This window comes from Palaemon carinicauda, chromosome 6 (assembly GCF_036898095.1).
Source record: "Palaemon carinicauda isolate YSFRI2023 chromosome 6, ASM3689809v2, whole genome shotgun sequence".
Lineage (NCBI taxonomy): Eukaryota > Metazoa > Arthropoda > Malacostraca > Decapoda > Palaemonidae > Palaemon > Palaemon carinicauda.
In genome coordinates this window covers 114,807,677-114,820,624 of record NC_090730.1, presented here as the reverse complement: position 1 = coordinate 114,820,624, position 12,948 = coordinate 114,807,677, and the positions used below count along the sequence as shown (strand labels likewise).

The window sequence follows — 12,948 nt, the reverse complement described above, 5'->3', positions numbered from 1 at the left end:
TGTTTTCCCCACGTTCTGAGTTATTAAGTAACTAAATAGTAAGTCATAATAACCACTGGAGTCTACTGTTTCTCTGGTGCTCCCAGTTTCCTGAGTAGCTAAATAGCCAATCAGAATAATCCCTGAAGTTTACCAAGTAGCTAAATACCTTGCAAAGTGGTATATTTTAGCAATCCACGTTTGCCAACGGTTTTGCTCATATAAGCGGATGAGCAGTCTGGTGGAGTAATGAGAACTTTGGGTGTGGAGGAAATAACCCCCTAAATCTCTATGAAGTCACTGGCAGTAGAGTAACGGTCTGGGTTTAAGGTAATAGACAATCTGTCTCCTCAGCTTTTTTTCTGATGCCTGTGATTGATCTTACTGGAACTAGTATAGACCGGCACGGGTCACTTCCCATAGTTAGATAGGTCCTGTTCATTACAAGGAACTGGCTATCCTTTGATGAATTTAGCCAACGAATCCTCTATGGATTTAGTCAGTCAATGGAAAGAGAAAATGTCAGAATGGGCCCCAGTCCTGGATGTAGCGGGGTGCTAAGAATCTCCCGGTTCATAAATACTAAAGAAAAATTTAAAATTGGTGATTGGAATGATAGAACCATGAATCAGATTGGGAAGTTACAGCAAGTGGAGAGAGAATTTATAAAATATACTTATATCTTGGCCCTAAGTGATACAGGTTGTAAGGGGATTGGTAAGGAAACTTTACACCAAGGTAATATATATATATATATATATATATATATATATATACGTATACATATATATACATACATATATTATATATATATATATATATATTATATATATATATATATATATATATATATATATATGTATATATTTATATATGTACAGTATATATATATATATATATATATATATATATATATATATATATATATACATATACAGTATATATATATATATATATATATATATATATATATATATATATATATATTTATATATATATATCACAAGCACACGTGATTTCAATCAATGTAAATATCACCCACGAACGGCATTTAATACCGAATTCCATCTTAGGAATATATATCCACTTGGAATTCATTTTATTGTAACAGCTTCTGGCCGGGTGGAAATTCGAACCCCCAACTGTTAAGCCGGAAACCAAGCCTGCGGAGACTCTATCATGGTGGAGATGGATTTATTTCAAGTCTATGAACAGATTCCTGAATTCAACAGGAATATGTACGGGGATTTATCATAAACTTTATATCTCTCTTGATAGCTCAGTTGGTAGTCTCCGCAGGCATGGTTTCCGGCCGAACAGGTGGGGGTTCGAATCTCCACCCGGCCAGAAGCTGTTACCATAAAATGAATTGCAAGTGGATATATATTCCTAAGATAGAATTCTGTATTAAATGCCATTCGTGGGTGATATTTATATATATATATATATATATATATATATATAAATATATATATATATATATATATATATATATATATATATACAGTATATATATATATATATATATATATATATATATATATATATATATATATATATGTATATATATAAATATATATTCAGGAAGAACAGCAGTTGGAGTTGAAGAGAATGGGTATGAATGATAATGACACCAAGAGCAGAAAAGGCATTAACTGAGCGGAGAGCTATAAATAGTAGAATGTTACTTGCAAAATTTAAATCAAAGAAAGGAAAGATGAATACTATGAACAAATGCAGAGTGTAATAGATGAGATACCAGAGAGAGATATGAAAATTGAGATTCGCGACTTCATTGCTGAAGTTGGAAGAAATAATTAGGAGCTAGAGAATGTTATGGGTGTCAAGGGTCTTGGCGAAGTTGCAATTGAAAAATGAGCACATTTGATAAGTTTCTGTTCAACAAATAATCTTCTCATTGGAGGTACTCTTTTCCAGCACAAGGATATCGACAAATATACATGGACTACACCATGTGGCAATTATAAAAATCAAATAGATCATATTACCATTAATAAAGAGAGAAGGAGGACTGAGAAATTTAAGAAGCTATAGAGGTGCAGATATTGGTAGTGATCACCAACTGCTCATTGCCAAACTGAAATTGAAACGGAAAGCACCCAACAAAAAGGTAGATTAATACCTAGGTTTGATACAACTAAGCTTCTAGAAGAAGAGCACAAAAAAACATTTGCTATTGAATGTAGGAATCAATTTGCAGTCTTAGAGACTTTACGAGATCTAGAGCAGACAAATAATGAAGAATGGTGTATTAAGCTATAATTCTATATTTCAACCCTGCTTTCACTACAACTATACAGTATGTTAGGGGCTGGTTGTAAATCTGTAATAATTGGAATTGAAACTCTTATTCCTAGCCTTCAAGTCTAACTAGATTTTACGATAAACTGTTACTTTCAAGAGCACTTTAATTGCCATAAATTTAGACTGTCATCTTTGGTACCACCAGAGAGAACAATAGGCAAATGTTTCCTACACTATTTGCTGTACCGTAAGATGCTGTGTTAGCATAGGAAACTACTACATATTTTGAAGATCTTTTTATTTTGTTATAGTAGCTGCGATACTTTACGATTAGTTTCACCAAGAAAAAAAGGTTAGCAAATTATTGGAAAACTAAATAGAACTTCAAAAGGAAGCTGCCCATTTTATGATAAAAAAAAAAAAAAAAAAAAAACATTTCATACTGCAGTCTCTACTGTAGGATGACAATTTACTATAATAGCATCGATGGGAAAGACAATCTAAACTTATTTCGATTAAGGTGCTCTCAGAGGCAGCAATTTGCTGTGAAAAACTAGTTAGTATCACTAGGCTTAGTTTTGCTTAGGGAACCGATTACCACCAGTTGAATACAGTATGGAAGGGCACCAGAATAAAGTGTTTTTTATTGAACTTACTGTTCATTTACCACCATCAACTGACCCATTGATAAATTTGATACCTTGTAGTTGCATCAAGAACTATGGTCGAAGGTGCAATTCCAAGAAAGCTAAAAAGAAAGGCTTAATCATTTGTGTGACTAATACTAGGAATTTCTTACCCTAACTCTACCTGAACACTTTGTGAAGAATACTTATGATCCAGATGCTGTAGGTGAGCTACAAGAATGTAATGGTGTCTGAAAATATCTATTATTCAAATCTTGGCTCAGACGGCATATGGTCGAGATAGGTTTCAAGAGTGGGTTCTAAACCTGCATGTTGCATTCATAATACTGGATTTTATAACTCCATTGAGCTAGCTTAAACGTGTATCATGAACTCTTACATATATTTCTGAATAAGGATATACTTTTAGAATAAGTTAAAAGATAGTTTTATTTATTAAAAACAAAGGTTCTTATCTACGAAGTCTATATGTTGTATGTTTTTATCTGTGGATATCACTGTATTCTTTAGATATATGCTTTGGAGGTTGAGTGGATAGGATATTAAAACCCCTTTGTGGCCTAATATTTGAATGCATGTATGTCATTTGTTTGAGTAACCAAAGTATCATAAATAGCTACGTATCCTAATACGTAGCTATTTATATAGCCTACCAATGAGCTATATGGTATAAATGGGTAGTTTCAAGTCTAATATCGAATACCCAAATTCAAGAAGAATTATTACAGCAGTGTCGAAATGAACTTGTATATTTGATAACTCGATGGAATAGTTCAATGTCTAGAATTGCGTCGACTATGAGACCCTAAAAAATTCACACTTGAAAAATACTGTAACTGCATTAGAGGGAGGAAGTAATCACTACATATACATGCATGCATACATGCAGGATTATACGTAAAAAGCCTTTCTTCTCATAATATAGAAAAGAAACTTAAATAGACTAACAAAATATGGCGCACACAAGCAGCATTGCCAGATAATTCTATAAGGATTGTTCAGGTACTGAGCCAAAGTTGTTGTGCAACAGATTAATTTCAAACATTTAAAAATCCCCCTGAATAAACTTACACTCAAATGGCCACATCCAGTCATTTTCGATGTATTTCTCGATGTGGGACAAACCGTATGAAAGTGCTTGCAAGTCCCTTTTGCAATCCGGGTTGGTCCGGGTTTCATCCGGTAGGTAGAAGCGTAGGAAGTTGGTATAAAACTCTAGCAAGATCTGCATCCCGGCGATCTTGGAAGATGGAAGATACTTGGGGAAGGTTCTGGATGACACCGTTCTGTTAGGGTATTCAACACTCACATTAACCTATTGCTATTTATTAAGTAGCAGAGAGAGAGAGAGAGAGAGAGAGAGAGAGAGAGAGAGAGAGAGAGAGAGAGATTTCCTTCGCGAATATATTCTGATATGAAATTTTATTGACAGCGAATAAGAGAGAGAGAGAGAGAGAGAGAGAGAGAGAGAGAGAGAGAGAGAGAGAGAGAGATTTCCTTCGCGAATATATTCTGATATGAAATTTTATTGACAGCGAATAAAAGAGAGAGAGAGAGAGAGAGAGAGAGAGAGAGAGAGAGAGAGAGAGAGAGAGAGAGAGAGAGATTTCCTTAGCGAATATATTCTGATATGAAATTTTATTGACAGCGAATAGAGAGAGAGAGAGAGAGAGAGAGAGAGAGAGAGAGAGAGAGAGAGAGAGATTATTATTTAATAAATTTATTACGCCCAAAGACGTCAAACAAAGTTACATATTAGCAGTTACATACAATACATCAGAAATCAACAGAAAAAAAAAGATAGCATTGAAACATCAGTATATCAGTTACAAAAATAATATATATGAAATCGTATTCCATTATCACCACAACTGCAACAGACAGTTTAGCAGCCACCAAAGTGTGGATGACGAGTCAAAATTACGTCTAGGTGGTCATCTTTGAGTAAATATTGCAGGTTTGAAGTAAATTTTGTCCTTGAGGTAACAGATTCCTGACAGTGGGGCAATGAAGGCAGTAGTGTTCAAGGTTATTGGGCTTAGTAAGGTTACACAGTTTACATGAGGTGTAGTGTGGTATATCTAGTGTCTGTCCAATCTGCCACACAGGACGATATCCCAACCTTATCCACGTCGCCGGTACTTGTGACGGCTCTGTAGAAAGTTATCATGATGTTGTATGGAAACACTAGTGCCCCTCTCTGCATCCTTACGCTGTACTGTACAGGCAAAAGCTGCTGAATATATTCTATGTTTAAGGCAGTGAAGTGAGGGCTCAACATTTCTGTCATCAAGGTCCAGCGTGCAGGTAGCTTTAGCAAGACTGTCCACCATGTCATTCCCAGCAAGCCCAATATTGTAGGGCATCCACACGAAGGACAAGATAAGCGAGGCATTGTAAGCAGCAGCGAGTTGACACAATATGTCTCGCACAACACGGCCACAGCTGGGCCTAGAAGATGTCAGTGCCTGGAGTGCAGATTTGGAGTCACAGATCACCAATCCATTCCCATTTCTTCTAACAAGTAGAGTTACTGCATCCCATATTATTATTATTATTATTATTATTATTATTATTATTATTATTATTATTATTATTATTATTACTAGCCAAGCTACAACCCTAGTAGGAAAAGCAAGATGCTATAAGCCCAAGTTCTCCAACAGGGAATAATAGCCCAGTGAGGAAAGGAAATGAGGAAATAAATAAATGATGAGAATAAATTAGCAATATATCATTCTAAAAACAGTAACAGCGTCAAAACAGATATGTCCTATATAAACTATTAACAATGTCAAAAACAGATATGTCATATATAAACAATAAAAAGACTCATGTCAGCCTGGTCAACATAAAAACATTTGCTCCAACTTTGAACTTTTGAAGTTCTAATGATTCAACTACCCGATTAGGAAGATCATTCCACAACTTGGTAACAGCTGGAATAAAACTTCTAGAATACTGTGTAGTATTGAGCCTCATGATGGAGAAGGCCTGGCTATTAGAATTAACTGCCTGCCTAGTATTACGAACAGGATAGAATTGTCCAGGGAGTTCTGAATGTAAAGGATGGTCAGAGTTATGAAAAATCTTATGCAACATGCATAATGAACTAATTGAACGACGGTACCAAAGATTGATATCTAGATCAGGAATAAGAAATTTAATAGACCGTAAGTTTCTGTCCAACAAATTAAGATGAGAATCAGCAGCTGAACACCAGACAGGAGAACAATACTCAAAACAAGGTAGAATGAAAGAATTAAAACACTTCTTCAAAACAGATTGATCACCGAAAATCTTGTATGATTTTCTCAATAAGCCAATTTTTTGTACAATTGAAGAAGACACAGACCTAATGTGTTTCTCAAAAGTAAATTTGCTGTTGAGAATCACACCTAAAATTTTAAAAGAGTCATACAAATTTAAAGAAACATTATCAATACTGAGATCCGGATGTTGAGGAGCCACCGTCCTTAACCTACTTACAATCATACTTTGAGTTTTGTTAGGATTCAACGTCATACCCCATAATTTGCACCATGCACTAATTTTAGCTAAATCTCTATTAAGGGATTCACCAACCCCAGATCTACATTCAGGGGATGGAATTGATGCAAAGAGAGTAGCATCATCTGCATATGCAACAAGCTTGTTTTCTAGGCCAAACCACATGTCATGTGTATATAGTATGAAAAGTAATATACCTTGAAGTTTGCAATAAGTGGAACTAGATGAGTTTGGCAACCTGCGACCATGCCACCCACCCTCAGGAGATTCTGAAGTGGGGGAGAACATACCACATGCTGCAATTCCATATGCCTGTACTGAGCCATCAACGTAGATGTGGTGTCCTGCAGGAACTGAAATTGACACTTTGGATATTGTTTCCAAAACCAGCTGCTTCTGTAGACTGGTATGGGCATCTTTAGAGGTTGGTGTGAAAGTGACAGCAGCAATAGGAACCCGCCATGGTGGCAAACCTTGGATGATTGCTTGCTCAGGTACACCGATATCAAGGTGTCGAAGATTTTCACATAATGCCCTAACTAGGTTATGGCCCCCTGGCCGGAGTTGAGGTCTTGGTGCATCTTCGTCAAGTGATGCTCTGAGGACAGCAGAGAAGTTTGGAGCAGATTGTGGAGAGTGTAGACATTTAACAGAAAACAAAGTTACATTGGCATAAATTCTCTCTATTAATGGAGGTAACATGAGTTCGGTCTGCATGTTGACTATCCGAGTGGAAGGAGGGCATCCTAGGATAAACATCATTACTCTATTTTGGAACAGTTCTAGAGGTTGTAACGCCTGTCTGGGTAATTGAATTAAAACAGGAGATAAAAAGTCAACAACTGACCTTAGGAAGAGGATATAGAGGGTTTTAGCCACGAGGATAGATATACCTGTGGCCCTGGTGGCAAGCCACTTGATGGGAGTGAAGCGAGGTTCCAGTCGATCAAGAAGGTTTTTCACCATGGGGTGGATTCGTTGTCGTGCAGGTATAGCAGGGGTGATCCTGACTGGTGCACCTAGATATGTATACTGTGTGCAGTGAGGTATAATATTCCCACCCAGACAGAGAGAGAGAGAGAGAGAGAGAGAGAGAGAGAGAGAGAGAGAGAGAGAGAGAGAGAGAGATTTCCTTCGCGAATATATTCTGATATGAAATTTTAATGACAGCGAATAAAAAAGGGAGAGAGAGAGAGAGAGAGAGAGAGAGAGAGAGAGAGAGAGAGAGAGAGAGAGAGAGAGAGAGAGAGAGAGCTCTTTGCGAATATATTCAATGAAATTCTAATGACAGAGAATAAAGATAGAGAGTGTGTATATAATCTCATCTTATGAACATTTCGATTTCATTGATATGAGTCAATGAGTATTTTGTCGAGTTCCTCAAGTCTTCAAGTATTATCTTTATTTATCTCCCTTTTTTTCAAATGCACTAGATCCAGGCACAAAATTTGCAACTTTAAGGAAAATGTTATCACCTCATGTTATTTGAGAGAGAGAGAGAGAGAGATAGAGAGAGAGAGAGAGAGAGAGAGAGAGAGAGAGAGGGAGAGAGAGAGAGAGAGAGAGAGAGAGAGAGATACAACATATTAAACCATTTAAGCAATTACTGAAACTGAATATAAATATTTATTACGTTTTATCCCTAAATGCCTAAAATAAATGGACAAATATAGGAACACCCTTCAATTCCTTTATCGAGAAAGTTTTAAATGAAATTTACTTTTCACATACGCATTCACATACAGCACATTCACACACACATACCGGTATACATTCACACACAAACACCGCGTATACTCACCCACACATCGACCTATATTAAAAATTATGATCCTCATGAAGTCAAATTTAGTAGCTGCAATATGTCCGAGGTTTCCAGGAAAAATATCACATAACATCGATTTTTGAGACCCAGAGTCCGCCTACAACAGATTGTAAAGGGGCAATACCATTCACAATTTCTAAGAGAAGGTCTGAATTTATATTTCATGTATACAGTATACACACACACACATATATATATACACACACACACACACACATATATATATATATATACATATATATATATATATATATACTGTATATACATATATATACATACACACATATATATATATATACATATACATATACATATATATATATATATATATATATATATATACATATACATATACATATATATACATATACATAAATATATATAACGGATTTTGAGCGAAGCGAAAAATCTATTTTTGGGTGAGATAGCCATGTCGTCCTGATGGAAGTTCCTATAGGGTAGCTTCCTAGGGTATATTACAACTACGGCAATATTCCCAGAGAATTTACCTTAAGGTACCAGAATTCTAACTCCTGGAGCGAGTATCCCTCGTGAAAGGGATATCGCGACATATCAGAGGACGTATTCTAGACACGTCACATGGCAATCTACGACCTGAACAGAGATTCGTCTCGTAGGAGGGAGATTGACGAGATACGAATTCGGGAAAGAAAAAGGGGAGCCGCTCCCAAGGCTTCCCTATCCCCCGATTCGTATGCGTGCCTGGCGCCAATCCTGGCGCCATCTGTATTCCTTGTAGCGTACACGAGGTGCTACAGATACTGTATGTAGGGAGGGGTCCTACAGCCCTTTCTTAGAAAGGCAAGGGCGGGTCCATCAGGACGACATGGCTATCTCACCCAAAAATAGATTTTTCGCTTCGCTCAAAATCCGTTTTTTGGGCTCAAGCCATGTCGTCCTGATGGAAGTGTACCAGAGCATTACTGTATCTGTGGATTCTCAGAACGTGCCGTACTCCCCGGAGGTAATTTTTTCCCGGTCGACTAGACCTAGAGACCTAAGATGTTACCGTTATACATCTTTTCAACTAACTATAAACTATGTTAGAGCTTCCTGCCCCCTACAGGGAAGAGTCCTACTAGACTCTGGAAAAGTCTCGAAGAGTACATATATCTATGTACGAATACCAGGCAAGCTAATATAGTGGTCTCGCCCTATATTAAGTAAAGCATAGTTTGTAAAGGACCACTGCGTCAATATGAAATATCGACCAGTTTTCCGCACAATACTTGTATTGGACAAAGGTTTTATATCCGCATAGGAGGAAAACCAATGCAACATAGCTTGCATAAAGGAACAATTCTATTAGAATTATCCCAGATAAGGTACATAGAATGAATGCTCAATTATACCAGTAAATTGACACAGGTGAAGGAGACGCAAGGTTCTCAAGAACCAGATTATTGACAGGCAATAAATAGACAGGTTAACCACAATTATATATATATATATATATATATATATATATATATATATATATATATATATAAGAAGAGGATAACCCAAAACTTTAAGCATAAGTATGATAGTAAACAGGGCTTGTTTGTCTGAAAGAAAAACATTAGATGCCACTTTTAAGATACCGAGGTATCAAAGTCATAAAAGCCTGTATTACAAATCAATGACATTAGCGTTAGAAACGCTCGGCACACATGTCTGCACTTATGCTAGGTTCACCTTCGGAAATGGAACAGTCTGGATGGGCAACACAGTGCCCTCACTTAGTTTGTAGTACAGTATGTAACTACACACTCACCCTGGAATTAATCGTCCCAATTAAGACCACTGTTCCTCGCAGAGTTAAACAGTAGGGTTAACACCGCGACCCACTGCTACCACAGATCTCTTTTAGTTCCTCTACTTGCTTCGCATAGTGGCGAAAGAACACTCTGGAAGACTTCCAGCCAGTGTATGAACGGAGATGTTCAAAATCCATGCAATTAAAGAAATTTAAGAATGAGGCAACTTTCCTCGGATCGTGACCTGCGGGTGTATTGTCAGGATCCGCTCTGCGAATAAAATATGTGATTTTTGCTCTGAGTTGATTCAGAGATAAATTTGAGCCTGATGTTTCTCCCCTGAATAGTTGACCACCCTTGAAGTCTGAAGTTCTATGAAGATAGACCTTTAGGCATTCTACTGGACATAGAGATGCATCTTCTTTCAGAGGGCAGATTCTCCAGGGACCCCACCTGTTGGTGGGTAACTCATTCTTGGCGAGAAACGTAGGATCCGGAAACAGGTTCAGTTCTCCCCCATCCAGGAACTGAACACGACCTGCCTCTCTCGAGAGGCTACAATTTCACTAACCCTGGCCCCGGACGCGAGTGCAAATTAGGAAAATAACTTTTTGTGTCAAATCCTTTAACGCACATTCTTCATTGCTCAACAGAGAAGCGAAATGAAGAACTTGTCTAAAGACCATGAAATGGGCTTTGGAGGTGCTGAAGGTCTGAGCCTAGCACAGGCTTTCGGGACTTTATTAAAGATCTCGTTACCTAGGTCGACCTGGAAGGCATATAGAATGGGTCTTGTCAAAGCAGACTTACACGCTGAAATCGTGTTCGCTGCCAACCCTTGACCATGGAGGTGGGGAAAAAAGATAAGCAGAAGTCTGTCAAGATCTCCTGCGGAATCTTCGCCTTGACAAAAGGCCACCCATTTTCTCCAAGATGACTCATATTGCCTTCTAGTAGATTTGCATTTATATTCCTCAATGAAGTCTATACTGGCTTTCGAAATCCCGAAACGCTTTCTCACCGCTAGGGAGAGAAAATCATGAACTGCAGGGTCCGGGTTTTCTGTAATGAAGCGCAGACAGTTGACTTCTGGACTCGCTGGGTCAGAACTGGATCTGGTAGTGGTACAAACTTCAGCTACAGTTCCAATGCCAGGAGGAACCACACGCTGTTCGGCCACTTGTGGGCCACTATTGCCGCTACCCTTTGAAGGATCTCAGTTTGTTGAGGACTCTCAACAGAAGGTTGTGAGGAGGGAACAGATAAATCTTGGACCATCTGTTCCAGTCGAGGGACATCGCGTCCACTGCTTCCGCTAAGGGGTCCTCGTACGGGGCACGTACAGGGGCAACTTCTTGTTGTCTTTCGTCGCAAAGAGGTCTATCTGCAGTTCTGGGACTGATTCAGAATGAAGGAGAATGATCCTGCGTCTAAGGACCATTCCGACTCTATCGGTGTGAACCTGGATAGAGCGTCCGCTGTCACATTGCGGACTCCTTGAAGGTGAACTGCCGACAGGTACCACTTCTTCTTTTCCGCCAATCGGAAGACGGCCAACATCACCTGGTTGAGAGGTGGTGACCTCGATCCTTGTCAATTCAAGTATCTTACAACTACCTCGCTGTCTATTACCACTTTATGTGGAACGAATGACGCGGGGAGACTTTCTTTAAGGTAAGGAGCACTGCCCTAGCTTCTAGAAAGTTTTATGAGAAAGGTCTTGAATAGCCTGGACCAAGTCCCCTGGACTTTTTTTCCGATGAGAGTGACCTCCCCATCCCTCCTTTGAGGCGTCTGAGTGAATCGTCACCGACGGGGGAGGTGGCTGAAGAAGAACCTGACTTCTTTAGATGTCTGGCTTGGGACCAAGGCCTGAGAAGAGTACTTAGCCGAAGCGGCTGGTCTTCTCAGATCTCTTCACGCGTTTGATGCATAACTTCTCCAAACTCCGATTGCATCCTTTAGCTGTGCTCTTAGCACTGGGTCTGTCACCGAAGCAAACTGGAGAGAGCGCAGTACTCTCTCCTGCTCGTGTCTTGATATCCTTTCGGAATCTTGAAGTCTCTTGACAGAACCCGCTATCTCCTTCCTTTTCTTCGCTGGGGTGGAGAAACGGGTGTGACAAAAGGTCCCAGTGGATCTTAGCCACTGGAACTTTTGAGATGGAGAAAGTCGAGACTTTTTCTGTTGATCTTGAAGCCTAGGTACTCTAGGAACTGGATCACTGACTGGAAGCTTGCAAGCATTCTGTCTCGGATGCTGCCCACACCAACCAGTCGTCCAGGTAGGCTACTACCTGAATTCCCTTTAGGCGAAATTGTTTGAGAGCTACGCTCGCAAGCTTCGTAAAAATCCTTGGGGCTATGTTTAGCCCGAATGGCATGTCTCCGAAGGCGTATAGTCTTCGCTGTAGCCTGAACCCTAGGTAGGGGGAGAGTCGATGGCTAATTGGAATGTGCCAGTAGGCATCTGACAAGTCTATAGAGACGGAATATGCCCTCTTGGGCAGTATGCTGCGTGTCTCCTACAAAACTCATGTCCGCAGAGGTTCTTGCTGCTGACATTGCAGAAAGCACTTCCCCACTTCGGAGTGTCCTTCTGTAAAGAGAAGAAATTTCCATGAGTATCAAGTGAACTATGTATCACTGGATATGCATAGTATAGCATAACAATTCAGAAATTAAAGACACACACTTGTGTTTCCCTCACAACCCATTGCTGCAGCCTTCCAGATAATAAAATCAAAATGGTTTATCTCTACTAGAGTAACCAGTGCAAAGTTTCCAGAGGAAACAGGTGGAGCTCACACCTAGGCAATGATTTTAAAATCCGGGATAATAGACAGGGAAGAACTCTGCTTCTTGTCTGAAGGCAACAGCAAAGGGCCGTGCAAGAAAACACAATAGTGTTAGAAGATACAGTGCTGTACCTAAACTTTTACTATAGTTTTCTTCTTACTGTA

At 38.9% G+C, this 12,948-nt stretch overlaps 1 protein-coding gene across 2 annotated transcripts in view; it reads right to left on the bottom strand.

The window, feature by feature from the left end:
* Positions 1-12,948, bottom strand: part of LOC137642621 (nose resistant to fluoxetine protein 6-like) — a 94,022-nt gene that overhangs the window by 51,779 nt on the left and 29,295 nt on the right. For both annotated transcript variants that reach the window (XM_068375331.1, XM_068375329.1), the window contains exon 2: positions 3,963-4,177. In XM_068375331.1, coding sequence (XP_068231432.1) covers positions 3,963-4,177 — 215 coding nt within the window. The remainder of the gene's footprint in view (positions 1-3,962; positions 4,178-12,948) is intronic.